At 38.7% G+C, this 14,379-nt stretch overlaps 1 protein-coding gene across 1 annotated transcript in view; it reads right to left on the reverse strand.

Annotated features, from left to right (window-relative positions):
- Nucleotides 1-14,379, reverse strand: part of CCDC171 (coiled-coil domain containing 171) — a 299,561-nt gene that overhangs the window by 187,657 nt on the left and 97,525 nt on the right. Inside the window, exon 10 of the mRNA XM_059411602.1 lies at nt 8,106-8,208. Within this exon, the coding sequence (XP_059267585.1) occupies nt 8,106-8,208 (103 nt within the window). The remainder of the gene's footprint in view (nt 1-8,105; nt 8,209-14,379) is intronic.

The raw sequence follows: 14,379 nt of genomic DNA on the forward strand, positions 1-14,379 counted from the left end.
TTTTATAAGCAAATAGTCCAGATTTGAATGGGCCCTATGACTGTTATATTGCCTCCCCTCTTAATCCACAACCTGAATCCATGGAAGATTTCCAATGACCTGTTGACTCATGAGAGAAAAAAAATGGGTTCAGTATATACACGGTTCTGTATATGCTGACACTAATTAAAAGTAGACAGTCGCAGCTCTACGACCCCCCCCCCAAGGGTGGCCCTGAAGGATGGGGATGAAGTGAAATTCTGCCAGTAGTCAGAACAAGTAATGGACCTGATCGCCATTTCACCTGGAATGAGAAATTACCAAAAGTACAAATGTACACCAATGTGTGGACAGTAGCTAAGAATTTAACAAAAATGGTCAGGGACTCGAAAAGAACACAACTGGAAAATCAGTAACAAGATGATATGGGAAAGAGTACGTGGAAAGATGTATCCAAATGGGCACTGTGCTCAGACCAATCAGTAGAAGAGGATCTTAATAATCAGGAGGACAAGATGAGGCATTCTGTGGCTACTACCTAGCATCTCTTCTCAGCCACCTTCGTCCTTATCACCTTTGTTTTCTTTACAACAGAAAGGTCATGGCAGCAAGGATGCAGGGAATATATGGGCTCAGCAACACAGACTTCCATTCACCACAACTGATAGGACTACAACCCCTGTTATATGCAAAATCTATCAATAGCAGAGAAAGTGAACCCATGCTACGACATCATCTCTAGGCCCTGGTGGCAAGCGGATTATCTTAAGTCACTTCCATCAGGGAAGGAGCAATGCTTCATTCTTACTAAGGCAGACACTAACTCTGGGTATAGATTTTCCTTCCCTGACCACAGTATTTCTGCTGAAATCACCATCTGTGAATTTGTAAGAGATCTTATTCACAATTACATGTTCCACATAGCATTGCTTCTAACCAGGAAACTCAATCTATAGCAGATAAAATATGGAAATGGGCTCATTTCACTAATTTTCTGTGATTAAAGTTAATAGATCAGGGGCACCTCAATCATAGAACACACGACTTTTTATCTTGGGATTCCGAATTCATGCCCCATGTTGGGTATAGAGATTACTTAAAAATCAAATTTTTAAAAAAGCTAATAGACCAGTAATTTCACTTCTGGGTGAATATCTAAGAGAACTGAAACAAGGTCTTGAGGAGATATTTCCATGTTTATAGGAGGACTAGTCACAAAGCCGAAAGGTAGAAGTGGTCCAAGGTGCATCAACAGATAAACAAAATGTAAATATTATTCAGCCTCAGAAAGGAAGGATTCCTGTCCCCTGCTATAACATGGATGAAACTTGAGGTCCTTGTGCTAGGTGAAATAAGCCAATCACAAAAAGACTGATGCTATAAGATTCCACTCTATGAGATATCTAAAGTAGTCAAATATATACAAACAGAAAGTAGAATGGTGGTTACCATTCTAGAGTAAGGCGGAGAGGGGATATTAGTAATGTAGTAATTAGTAATTAGTTTTATGCATAAATTTGACTGGGACACAGATACTCAGTTAAACATTATTTCTGGATGTGTCTATGAGGATGTTTCTGGATGAGACTGACATTTGGATCAGTAGACTGAGAAAGCAGATCACCCTCCCCAGAGTAGATGGGCCTCATCCAATCCACTGAAGGTCTGAATAGAACAGAAGGCCAAATCAGAAGGAATTCTTTCTCTCCGCCTGATTGTCTTCAAGTAGGGTCATTGGTCTTCTGCCTTTTGACTCAGACTTCGACTGCAACTTACACCAGCAGCTCTCCTGGTTCTCAGCACTTCAGAATCAAACTGGAACTACACCATCAGTCCTCCTGTGTCTCCAGCTTGCCAACTGCAGGTGCTGGGTTTCTTAGTCTTCATAATTGTGTGATTAATTAATGATCACATTGGAGGATGTTGAGCAATCTTACCGAAGTCACTCCCTTGGACTTTACAAACTGAAACAAGAGCATGAGGAAGTAGGCCAGTCATGGTTTGTAAACCTCAGTGGACAGGGAGGTGAGAGAAGTAAGTGGGAAGAATTTGCCAAATGACACCAAAGGAGACCCATGTGCCTTTCTTATAAGCATCCTCAGCTTCTCGGTGATGCATGAATCTCTAGTTAAAAGGTACTGGCCATGAGGTTCACAAGGACAATTAGAATTCTCAAGAAGATACCAGATCTAGACCACAGCCTTTTATGAAAGAAGTAAAGGAGGAGAGAAAACGTCTAATTTGTTGTCCTGATTATCCTAAGAGCCATCCCTAGGACTGCCCGATTCCTGGGAGATACATACATAAATATGCCTAAAGGCATCAAATGCTATTGCTATAACTTCCCAGGGTCCTCTCCAGTAGAAAGAAAAAGAATACCTCGGGAGTATTACAAATGAATTCCTCAAGGAAGGAAAGGTTGAAGGAGGTCAGAGGGCTCTCAGTCAACACGAAAGTCAACCACCCTGAGGTGGATCCAAGACAGAGCCACAAGAAAAACTTTGTTTTGTGAACCTAAGGAAGGAAAAGTTACATTCTGTATGTTTGCTAACATCCTCAGGCAGAGGTGAAACTGTTTTAGAAGAAACACTTGAGGCAGAAAGACTACACAGGTTCAAAGTGAGAAAGGATTTTTTCCCCACATACACCCTACTAAGAGAATTTTCACAAGATAAGAAATGAAATAAGAATAGCCGTAGTGCTTCAATTTCAGTAGGAAGCAGAAATATGAAATAAATGTCCCTGTTCAAGCAAATTGAGACTATCTTGCCCGATGATAGTATGCAATCAAGTTATTTCTATGGCCCATGGAAGAACACACATCTTTTCCACTTAAGGTCAATCTTCCTGATGATTCCATATGGATTGCTACCCAAAAGGCTGCTATAATTTGGAAAGAAACTCCATGACTACCTTTATTTTTTTAAAGATTTTATTTATTTATATGACAGAGAGAGCGATCACCGGTAGGCAGAGAGGCAGGCAGAGAGAGAGGGAGAAGCAGGCTCCCCACTGAGCAGAGAGCCCGATGGGGACCTCGATCCCAGGACCCTGAGATCATGACCTGAGCTGAAGGCAGAGGCTTAATCCACTGAGCACCCAGGTGTCCCATGACTACCTTTATAACCTCAAAACTTAAAATGCAAAATGGACTTTTGACCTGATATTAATTCATTCACAATTTTATTCATTAATATGCAACCAAGATTTGCTGAGTGACTGCTTTATACCAAGGAATCTTCTAGTTGCTTAAAGTACATTAGTAAATAAAAGGGACAAATATCCTTGCCCTCATGGTGCTTGGATATTGTCAGGATTAATTTTTTTTTTTTTAATTTTTTATTTTTATAAACATATATTTTTATCCCCAGGGGTACAGGTCTGTGAATCACCAGGTTTACACACTTCACAGCACTCACCAAATCACATACCCTCCCCAATGTCCATAATCCCACCCCCTTCTCCCAAACCCCCTCCCCCCGGCAACCCTCAGCAAAATAAGTCAAGCAGAGAAAGACAACTATCATATGATCTCCCTGATATGAGGAAGTGGTGATGCAACATGGAGGCTTAAGTGGGTAGAAGAATAAAGGATTAATTTTATGTGTCAATTTGACTGGGCTAAGCATGCCCAGATAACTGGCAAAACATTTATGGGTGTGTCTGTGAAGGTGTTTCTGAAGCAAATTAGCATTTGAATCCGTAGACTGAGTAGAGGTCTGCCCGCACTAGTGTGGGCGAGTATCATCCAATCTATTGCCTCCCTATCCCCCCACCACAGACAAAATGGCAGAAGGAGGACAAATTCTCTCTTTCTTCTGAGCTGGGACTTCCAAATCCTCCTTCAGACCCCAGGAGTCCCAGGTTCTCAGGCCTTTGGATTCAGACTGAATTATACCACTGGCTTTCCTGGGTCTTCAGTTTGCAGACAACAGGTCATGGGATTTCCCAGGCTCTATAATCATGTGAGCCATTCCTACATCTATCCTACTGGTTCTGTTTCTTCAGAGAATTCTGACTAACACAGTTAAAAAAATGCACCATGTAGTGTGTTAAAAATGTTGAGCAGCAATAAGTGCTATGGGGAAGAAAAGAAGTAGAAGAGAAAAGGGAGAGGTAGTGAGACAAGTGGCATGGGAATGAGTAGCAGGTAAGCTTCATCAGAGTGAGACCCGGGCATAGATTTACAAAAACAAGAGAGAGGGGCCTGGTGGCTCAGTCAGTAAAGCATGTGACTCTTGATCTTGGGATTCTGAGTTCTAGCCCCACGTTGGGGGTAGAGATTACTTAAAATAAAAAATATTTTTTTTTAATTTTTAAATAAATAAAATGAAAAGATGAGAGAGAGGTATGCAGACACATCTAAGTAAAGGACTTTCCAGGTAAGTTTCCAGAAAGAATAGCCAGCACAATGGCCCCCAAGGCAAGAGCATGCTTGGTGTGCTCCAGAAGCAACAGGAGGCCAGAGGGGCCAAAACAGAGAGAGGTACAGGGGATGTCAAAGGGGTGATAAAGGACAGGGGCAGACCATGTTGGGTCTTCCAAGCCATTGCTAGTACTTCAGCTTCTACGCTTAATGAAATGCAGAGCCCAGGAAGATTTAAAGCAAAGGACTAACGTGCTCTGTCTTGGGTTTTCAAATGATCATCCTGGTGGCTACAGAGAAAACAGACTGCAGTGGGGAGCAGGGTGGTTGGAGAGAAAGGCAGCCAGAGGGAAGCGGGGTTGGAGGCACTAGGAAACAAGGTGTGAACTACCACACTGATCACCCATGAGAAAATCAAGGTAAATCCTCTAAGTAAATAAATTCCTGAAGGTCTGACACTAACTCAAACTTGGCCTCATTTGCTACACGAAGATAAGCGGATGGGTTACTGTTACTTCAGAAACACTTAACGTAGAGGACCGACCGCAGAAGCTGAGGAGGATGGGGAAGAGAACAGCTGGCAGCCCATGCCAACTCTGGATGAAAATTCATCCAAGAAAATAATTTTCATTCCCCCCATTTTAAAAAGCAAGTAAAAACAAATAACAACAACAACAACAAATTTTGTGACCATCCAAATTTCCACCATGGGTGGCTACCAGTATCTTGAACTGAAAGGTAGGAAGAAGTAACAAAAGGAAGTTAAGCACTGTTGTCTACTGCCCATACTGCAGAGCAGAGGATCTCTCTGGAAAACCTTTCTGGAGGTGACTGAATTAATTCTGTAACAAATTCTAAGGCTGCCCTATCATCACATAGTAACACCCTGTTTCTCTTTGAAACAGACTTGTCCCCAAAAACATATATACTGTGAGCTATATACATGTTTATATCACACAGGCACAGAAGACAAGTTAGTCTAGGATAAGTTCTTATGTGACCTTATTTGTGAGGAGCAAAATATTTGTTCATCTTCATGGAGGCAAAGCCAGGCCTGACACAGCAGACAATCCTAATTGTGCAGGTCCTTCCATATTAAGCAATAAAGCATATTATTTCTAGCCATCCATGAAGTAATAAAACCCCACCCTGAACCAGCATAAGCAGAAAGGGAATCCATCGGAGTCTCCCATGGCTGCCTTACCAAAGCCCAGGCCCAGAGGGCAAGCAGGTCCTGAGCAGGTAAGTGCATCAGCCCAGGTGCCAGCAGGAAGAGAGATGGCACTCTCTAAAGGGTTCCTCAGAAGAGAATTTCATCAAGAAATTTCCAGAAGTCACAGGTTTTGTTAAATTATTTTAACAAACAATGTTTCACCTTGTGGTGAAGGCTGACCTCTAGAGACTACATGATCTAGGCTCCTCTGCCCTCTGGCTTCTGGTTCGATTTGGGCAGTGAGTGTACCTGTAGGTGATCAAGAGGGTGGAGGGAGAAATAAACAAAAGGAAAGAAGAGAATGTCAGGGTATTTATTTCTTCTGTTTCCTCTGCTCCAATGCGTTCCTCATTTTTTAGCAGCCACAGCTCTCATCAGGCAGGTCCTGTGCTTGTATCAGACTATGGTGACAATGTGCCCTCCACTGGACCCTTTAGGCTTAGGCATGGGTTTTCCACTCTGGCTTGTTCTTGCTGTCTTATCCTATCTTTTTTTTTTTTTTTCCTTTTTAAGATTTATTTGAGAGAGAGAGCACGCGCACGTGCACATGTGCCCACAAGGGAAGCGGCAGAGAGGGAAAATCTAAAGCAGACTCCCTGCTGAGTGCAGAGCCTCACGGGGGGAGGTGGGGGGGGGGAGGGACTTGATCCCATGACCCATGAAATCATGACCTGAACTGAAACTAAGAGTTGGAAGCTTAACTGACTGAGCCACCCAGGTGCCCCGTCTTATCCTACCTAATTGGTTCTCTTATCCTGTCCACCTTTCCGTAGATATCTTAATTAAATTCTCTTCTGACCAGCTCTTTAGAGAGTGCCATCTCTTCCTGCTAGCACGCTGGCTGACACACTTACCTGCTTAGGATCTGATTTTACTCTGGCCCTGGGCTTCCATTTAACAGATCAGGGAAGAATGGTTCTTGGTAGGTGAAAGAGTGAATAACCAATACCATATGGAAACAAAACAACTGTACAGCAATACGAAAATCACTAATTCACCATACAGTCCCTTTTCCAGAAACCCTTTCTCTATAATATATAGGCTGTGCCTATATATGGGAAACTAGGCATTAAAAAGATAAAAAGGAAAGGAAAAACTTTAATAGTCTTCTTCAATAGGCTTAGCAATAGCCTGTGAGTTACTTTGTTATCAACTATTTCATTATAAAATTCAAAAAAGATGTGGCATTATTTTTAGTTTTTTGAATTCAGCTCTAAAGAAATATTTACAATAACATTGAAGCATAAGATATACTAAGATAATAATTTAACAATTTTTAAAGCTCCTAAAACCATTAAGCAATGACACATCTCAATAATAAAACAGTACAATTACAAAAGAAAATTTTACTCTCCAAAGCTTTAGCAAATATAATTGAACACTGGATATTTATATCTTTTATGTCCCTGTTATACACCTTGATTTATCCACAGTAACAAACCACAAAACACTAATGCTTTGGGTAAAAGATTAAATTTTAAGGAAAGTTACAAGTGCATTTCATGAAAGACTGCTAAACTAATAGGAAGGCTAAAAACAGACCCAAAAATAACAGATAATAATAAAACACAATAAATCTCTAATAGCTCACCAGCACAAATCCGCAGATCCATAGAGTAATAATGGGCCATGGTCATATCCTTCTGCTTTTTCAAGCAAGACACACCTTCTATAACTTACGAGTTCCTAAAGAACTAATTGGCCCAAAATCTGTTTGATTCCTTTAAAAAACAGAGCCCAGGAGCTGAATTTTAAATTGTAAAGAATTTAATTTTACATGCCTTTTGAGGAGTACAACTGAGTCAGAAAAAAAAAGAGTAATTCGAGGCTGATGGTTTGGCAAAAGAAAATTGAGGTAGCAAAGTAAAAGGATTTAGGTCAAAGTTCCTATTACACACATAATGGCATATACACAAAAAAAATTAAGGAAGTTGAAATCATGGACAGCATTCGTTAACCAGCTAGTGCTGCTTCTAGTTCCCAAAATATGCCTACCTAATATGCAATTTTTATAGTTCTTTATCTTATTAACCGTGCTAATATGAAAACCAAAATATTTCACCTAAGCACTCTTCTCTGGAGAGTGTATGTGTGGTAGTAGGAAGCGAAGGAGAAAACTGGCTTAGCATATGCACGCTGTTACAGGCTGTGTCCTACATAACCTTTTGAATGCATGACCTTTAAGTTGTTGAAGGTTGCCTCAGAATTTGGCTCAGTTTGATGGAAACATCTGTTCCCCTTGCAGGTATACTGTAAGGACTTTTTTCTCAGTTGGATTCAGAACACAGCAAGTGAGCCCTTGTCTGTCCAATCATACAGACCCCAACACTTGTAAATCAAGTTCTGGGAGGACAACAGCAGGTCCACATTCCGTCACCCTTTCTCAGCCAGCTAGGCCAACTGACTGCTGTGAGAACTGCTCTTATCATGTCATCAGATCGAAACATGTTGAGATGAGGGACTGGAAGAGGCATCTGCAGAATTCCCAAAATGTAGTGACTTTGGAACATTGACAGATGCATCTGTCATTTTATACCTTCAACTAACCTGATGTCCACTGGCCCGACAGAGAAAAGCTGTCCAAGATCGATTCCAATTCTTTCACGTTATTTTCACATGTCTCTACTAGAAAGGCCTGGTGTTTCTTAGCCTTTTAATTAAGAAAACAATATACACATAATAAGGTCATGTATTATAAGAGCTGCAGATTTGTGTGAATATATACAGCATTGCTAAGTATAAGCAAGCTAATAATTACCCTCATTCAAATCTATTATTAATAAACCTCTTTCTGTCTTAATCATACCTTTTCCTTGGTTTAATGTAATTCTGTATAAGGTCTCAATAACAATTTACTGAGGCCTTGGTGCCTGGCACTAATTTATATATAATAATCCTTTTTATCCTCATGGCAATCCAAGAGGGAAGGGCTATTATTATCCCAACTTTACAGATAAGAAAACTGAGACAGAGAGGAATTAGGAAATACTTTAAAAGATCAGGGTCGCAGTCATGTGGCAAACTGCCGGACGGTGCCCACATCAGTTGACTCAAGAAGTAACATACCATAGGCTAGGGTCTCGGCTGTGAAAAGAAAAAGGGGTAGGGGGAAGAATACCTAGAAAATGGAATGGCCAGGCCCTTGGTGATACTGAATTGGGGTAGACTACACTGATTGCATTAAATTGGATTCAATATAATTGGATCAGAATGGATGGACTTGATGAAGTTGGGTCCATGCTCAGACAAAAGGAAGAGTCAAGAGTGATCCCAAGTTTCACGCTAAAAGAACTGGCAGATTTCAGTAGTACAGTGAGAACAATGGTAGCAGAGAAGGTCTTATTTGGGGTATTTTTGTTTATTTACTTGCTTGCTTTTTTTTGGCAGAGAGTACAAATCATAAATTCTGTTTCAATCACATCCATTGGAAATACCTTGAAGACACTCTCAGTACCAGAATAATGCCTGGAAAATAATGGGCCCTAAATAAATATATTTGAATTAATAAACAACAAATAAAATAGAAAAATAGGGGAGGCAGCTAGGCATAATGGTATAAAACTCAGAAAATAAGTCAGGAATGGGTTTGGGAATCACCTACAGATACTACCTGAGGCTTGCCTAGAAAGCATTTGGCTGAGAAGAAAGAGCCTAGGACAAGGCCTTAATGAACTCCAGAGTGCAACTAATGAATCATTGAACCTTACATCAAAAACTAATGATGTACTATATGGTCGACCAACTGAACATTAAAAAAAAATAATAATAATAAGTTAGAAAATAAAAAACCAGCAAAGCAGACTGAAAAAAGAAGAAGAAAACCAGGAAAGTATAGTGTCATGGAAACCGAGACCATTTGAAGGACAGAGGTGTCAATTATGTCCAGTGTCACAGAATATTCAAGCAAAATGGAGACTAAGAAGTGTTCAATGGACTTAGAGGTCATTGGTGACCTTGATGAAACCTGCTGTAACTCAGACTGGAATAGGCTGAAGAAGTAGTAACTTTTTTTGGTCCTAATTGAGTGAGAGAGAAGTCAGTGGAAACAGGAAGTTTAGACAACCCTTTCCTGGTAAGAAGGAAAGGAGAGATAAAGGGAAGTAACTGGAAAGAAGAATGAAGTTAAAGAAGAGTACAGTTGGCCCCAATTTTCTTGGCCTGCCAAGACTGCATTACAAGTATGGACTAGGTAGACGAAGAGCGATCGGGTCCTCTTACCCATGCCTGCCTGGACTAGAACTGCTGCAACACAGGGCTCTGAGGGATGAGATAGTACAGCTCTTTGCCTCTCCCCAGAAGAAATCATAACCCCCGGCTAAGAGCCAAGGAGAGAGGAAACGCCCATCTTCTTGTCTACTGTGCCTGGGCACAGCTCTATAACACGGCACAGGGTGGAAAAGGAAATTATGGAACAGACCACCATTCAAATGCTACAGATTCTCACAGTTCTTACTGAAAATTGATCAATTTTCTTCTTTTCAGTAGCTTGAGATATAATTTACACACTATCTAATTTAACCATTGAAAATACACAATTCAGTGCTTTTTTTTTAATAGATTCAAGTTGTACAACCAACATCACAATCAATTTTAGAACACTTTCATCACACCAACAAGAAACCCCATAACCGGGGCGCCTGGGTGGCTCAGTGGTTTGGGCTGCTGCCTTCGGCTCGGGTCATGATCTCAGGGTCCTGGGATCAAGCCCCGCATCGGGCTCCCTGCTCCGCAGGAAGCCTGCTTCCCTCTCTCTCTCTCTCTGCCTGCCTCTCTGCCTACTTGTGATCTCTGTCTGTCAAATAAATAAATAAAACCTTAAAAAAAAAAAAAAAAAAAGGGGCGCCTGGGTGGCTCAGTGGATTAAGCCGCTGCCTTCGGCTCAGGTCATGATCTCAGTGTCCTGGGATCGAGTCCCGCATCGGGCTCTTTGCTCAGCGGGAGCCTGCTTCCTCCTCTCTCTCTGCCTGACTCTCCGCCTACTTGTGATCTTTCTCTCTGTCAAATAAATTAATAAAATCTTTAAAAAAAAAAAAAAAAAGAAAGAAACCCCATAACCATCAGCTATCACTCCCATTCAGTCCCTTTAGGCCTCAGCAACCCTTACATGCTTTCTAGCTCTCCAGATTTACCTTCTCTGGGCATTTCATATAAATGGAATCACACACTATGTGGCTTTATGTGCCTGGCTTCTTTCACTTAGCCTGATGTTTTCAGGGTTCATCCATAATGAACCACTGGTTAGTACTTCATTTCTCTTTATGCCTGAATAATATTCCTTGACAAACTTCTAAACTATTTTCCAAAGTGGAAGGCATCATTATACATTCTCAAGTGTCTGATAATTCCAATTTTTTCACATCCCCACTAATAACAAATTGTTACTACCTGTTTTTTAATTATAATCATCCAAGTATTTGTGACATAACATGTCATTTTGTTTTTTAAATTTTTTTGAGTATCATGGTTTTGATTTACATTTCTCCAATGACTGTTGATACTAAGCATCTTTTAATGTGTTTATTGGCCACTTACACATTTTGGAGAAGTCTCTGTTCAGATTTTTTGTCCATTTTTCAAGTGGATTTTATTATTAAATTATAAGAGGTCTTTATATATCTTGGATAAAATTCCTTTGTCAGATATATGATCTGCAAATATTTTCTCTCATTCTGTGAGTTGTCTTTTTATTTTTCTCATGCTGTCCTTTAAAGGACCAAGGTTTTTAATTTTGATGATTAGTAGATTTTCTTAAACGATACTTTCTCCTTTGCCCTTGGGACAATTTTCAGAGCTTTATATGATTGTTGTTTTTTTTAATTTTTCATCAGTGAAATTATTGTTTTTCTAGGTAGAGAGTTCACCAAGCTCCTTATACCATTATTCCAGAGGTTATTCCGTATAATATGATTTAATATCCTAAAGGTTTAGTCTCCTAAGTCTTCTTATTCAGTGTTTTCCTAGTATTATCATATAATTATATCTCCAGAAGATATAATTCATCTCCAGCATCATATTCACAAGTTAAATGCAAACACACACACACAAAAAATGCCCCTGTTACATATATATTATAGAAACATATAATATATATATTATAATTACTATATTATTGTAATATAATTATAGAATTATAAATATACAAAATATGTATCTTATATATGTAAATTTTATATATAAACATATAAAATGTAATTATAAAATAAAATATATGATTATAATATAATTATTATAAGTATTATATATATAATCTTTATTTCTCCTCAAAAATCCTCCGCAGTCAAGGTTATTAGCACAAACGAACAGATTCAGAAGGATAATATCACTAAGGTTCACACAACTATTAGGAGATAGGGCTGGGACTGAAACGCAGATCAACCTATCGCCAAGATATATGTTGACAGAGGCTAATTCTTCATCAATATCAAGGGACTAAAAATTTACAGAAATATACAAGTAAAAAGCCAAACTATGTACTTGGAGTGAGCTTAATAAAAGGTTTCAATTAAATTCCTGTCAACAATAACTATTCCCTTGTCAAGTATAGGGCTCAATCCCGACTAAAAAATAAAGTATAATTTCAATACCATTATAGTTTAAAAACAAATTTCATGTCAAATTAACCATGAAACACTACTAATGAAAAATTTTTCAAAAAATAAAGGAAGAGGTTTGACCAATGAAATGGCTTAAAAAGAACTAACTATACCTAAAAGTTGCTTTATATTCATAATTAGTAGTATTATAATTTTCTACTAAGATACTTGGCTAAATAGACTTTTAATAGAGATTCAACTTAGATTTAATAACTAGGTTTATGAACCAACTACTGACAAGAAAAACTGTCATTGTTTCACAGTTGCCCATTTTTCTTCCCAAGAAATCATTTTAGTTTTATAAATGCAGCTTTCATTCTTCATTCATATAGTTAAGTGTTTGGGTTTTTCTGAAATGTGGACTGCACTTACATTTAAATTTTATTACCAAAGGTCTTAGTTCTTTTAATAGCTCTTTGATGTACAAAAAAATTCTAGAATGAAACCAGAATTTATGTGCTTACTAAACAAACTGTTGGGTTGAAAAGAAAGTGCCAAGCAAGAACAAATACTAAGTTTCTAATTTCTATGTTTTATCATCCGATATAAAGAGTAGGTTTCGGTTAAATGTTACATTGTTGACTTAAGAAATTCTGTAATTCTAAACATCCACAGAAGTTTAAAAGGCAAAACTATAGGATAAGGGACACCTGGATGGCTCAATTGGTTAAGCAACCAACTTTTGATTTCGGCTCAGGTCATGACCTCAGGGTCATGGGGTGGAGCCCCAGAAGCCCCACATTAGGCTCTCTGCTCAGGCGGGGGTCAGCTGGAGATTCTCTCTCTGTCCCTCTCCCTTTGTCCCTTCCCTACTCATCCTCTCTCTCTTTCTCTCTCTCTCTCTCACAAATATAAATAAATAAATAAACCTTCAAAAAAAAAAAAAAACTGTAGGATAAAAGGACCCACTTCTTTTTGCCTTGGACATAATTTACATAAAGAGTTTGTTACCCTAGCAATCAAAGTCTCTTAATGCCATGTTGGGTAACCAGATGATATTTAGAAGAATATTTATTGATTACTCACCATGAACAAAAGACTACTTTAGATGTCATAACGAATCTAAGCAGTGTATACAGGGGTCTAAAAATAGGAAAATATCCAAAGAAAGTTCAGGAAAATGTGTGACATGCAGACCTTAATGTATTTTTAAAGAGGAGTCAAGGTGGTTTATAAACTACCTTTAATCAGAAAGTACAGTGAGATGACAAACACCTACATCATATTTCCACATATATTCGGTATACTCTATCCCACACACTGCTAGAATGAATGAATTTCTGGCTTAATCTAATGTGTCATTCTTTGTTTCTTTCATATCTTTCTTTGACCCTACAAAGACACATCACTCACTTTTTTACTAGACATGCATGAATATCACAAATGGATATGCATGTAAATAAAAATTTCTAATGCCAGCTCTTGAGGAAACATATAAAAAGAATATGCAAATATTCCTATCTAGAAAATGGCAAATGGGCGCTGCTGATCTGCAGTGGGAAAAGTTGACTCAAGCTCTAAATAACAGTAGAAATAGTTAAGGGACACTGTTAATAAGGTTAAAAATAGTAGGAAAAACAAGTAAGTAAAAAATAAATACTCTTATTTAATCACTACATTTTTTAATGAAATTCGCCCTTTAAACATGGGTTGAACTTTTAGAGCAGTGATACACAATCCTTAAAATTTCTCAACATTTTAACTCAAGTAAGCTTTAAAACTTTTGATTCAAATATATTTGAAGCCATTATGAAGGAATTCTGAGCAAAAATGGGGGAGTATCAGAACCTATAATCAGTATCACATATTTTGTCTCACTGTTTCATCATATCTTCTACCTAAAAACCATGACACACCCAGTGCATTTGTGAGACACAAGGAGTTTGCTCAGCTGAACTGACTTTGATCTGGTCAGCTATCATGGTCATCACTATCTGCAGCTTTCCCCCAATCATATTAATGATAACTAATAGCTCTTACTTCTTTATAAAAGTTTATTATTTCTTCTCCTCCTTTCTTTGTTTTCCTATGCTCCTTCCATGATGTGAGTATTCTGTGGTCCCAACTGCTTACATCATAAGACAAAATGCCATCCTCCCATACATGGCTTTACAATTAGTTTATTTTTCTACAGATGCTACTCTCCAAACTGAATATAGGCCTTAACAGATAAACATCTCTCTCTCTCTCTCTCTCTCTCTCTCTCACACACACATACACACATACAC

The sequence above is a fragment of the Mustela nigripes genome, chromosome 9, assembly GCF_022355385.1.
Source record: "Mustela nigripes isolate SB6536 chromosome 9, MUSNIG.SB6536, whole genome shotgun sequence".
In the NCBI taxonomy this organism is placed as follows: domain Eukaryota; kingdom Metazoa; phylum Chordata; class Mammalia; order Carnivora; family Mustelidae; genus Mustela; species Mustela nigripes.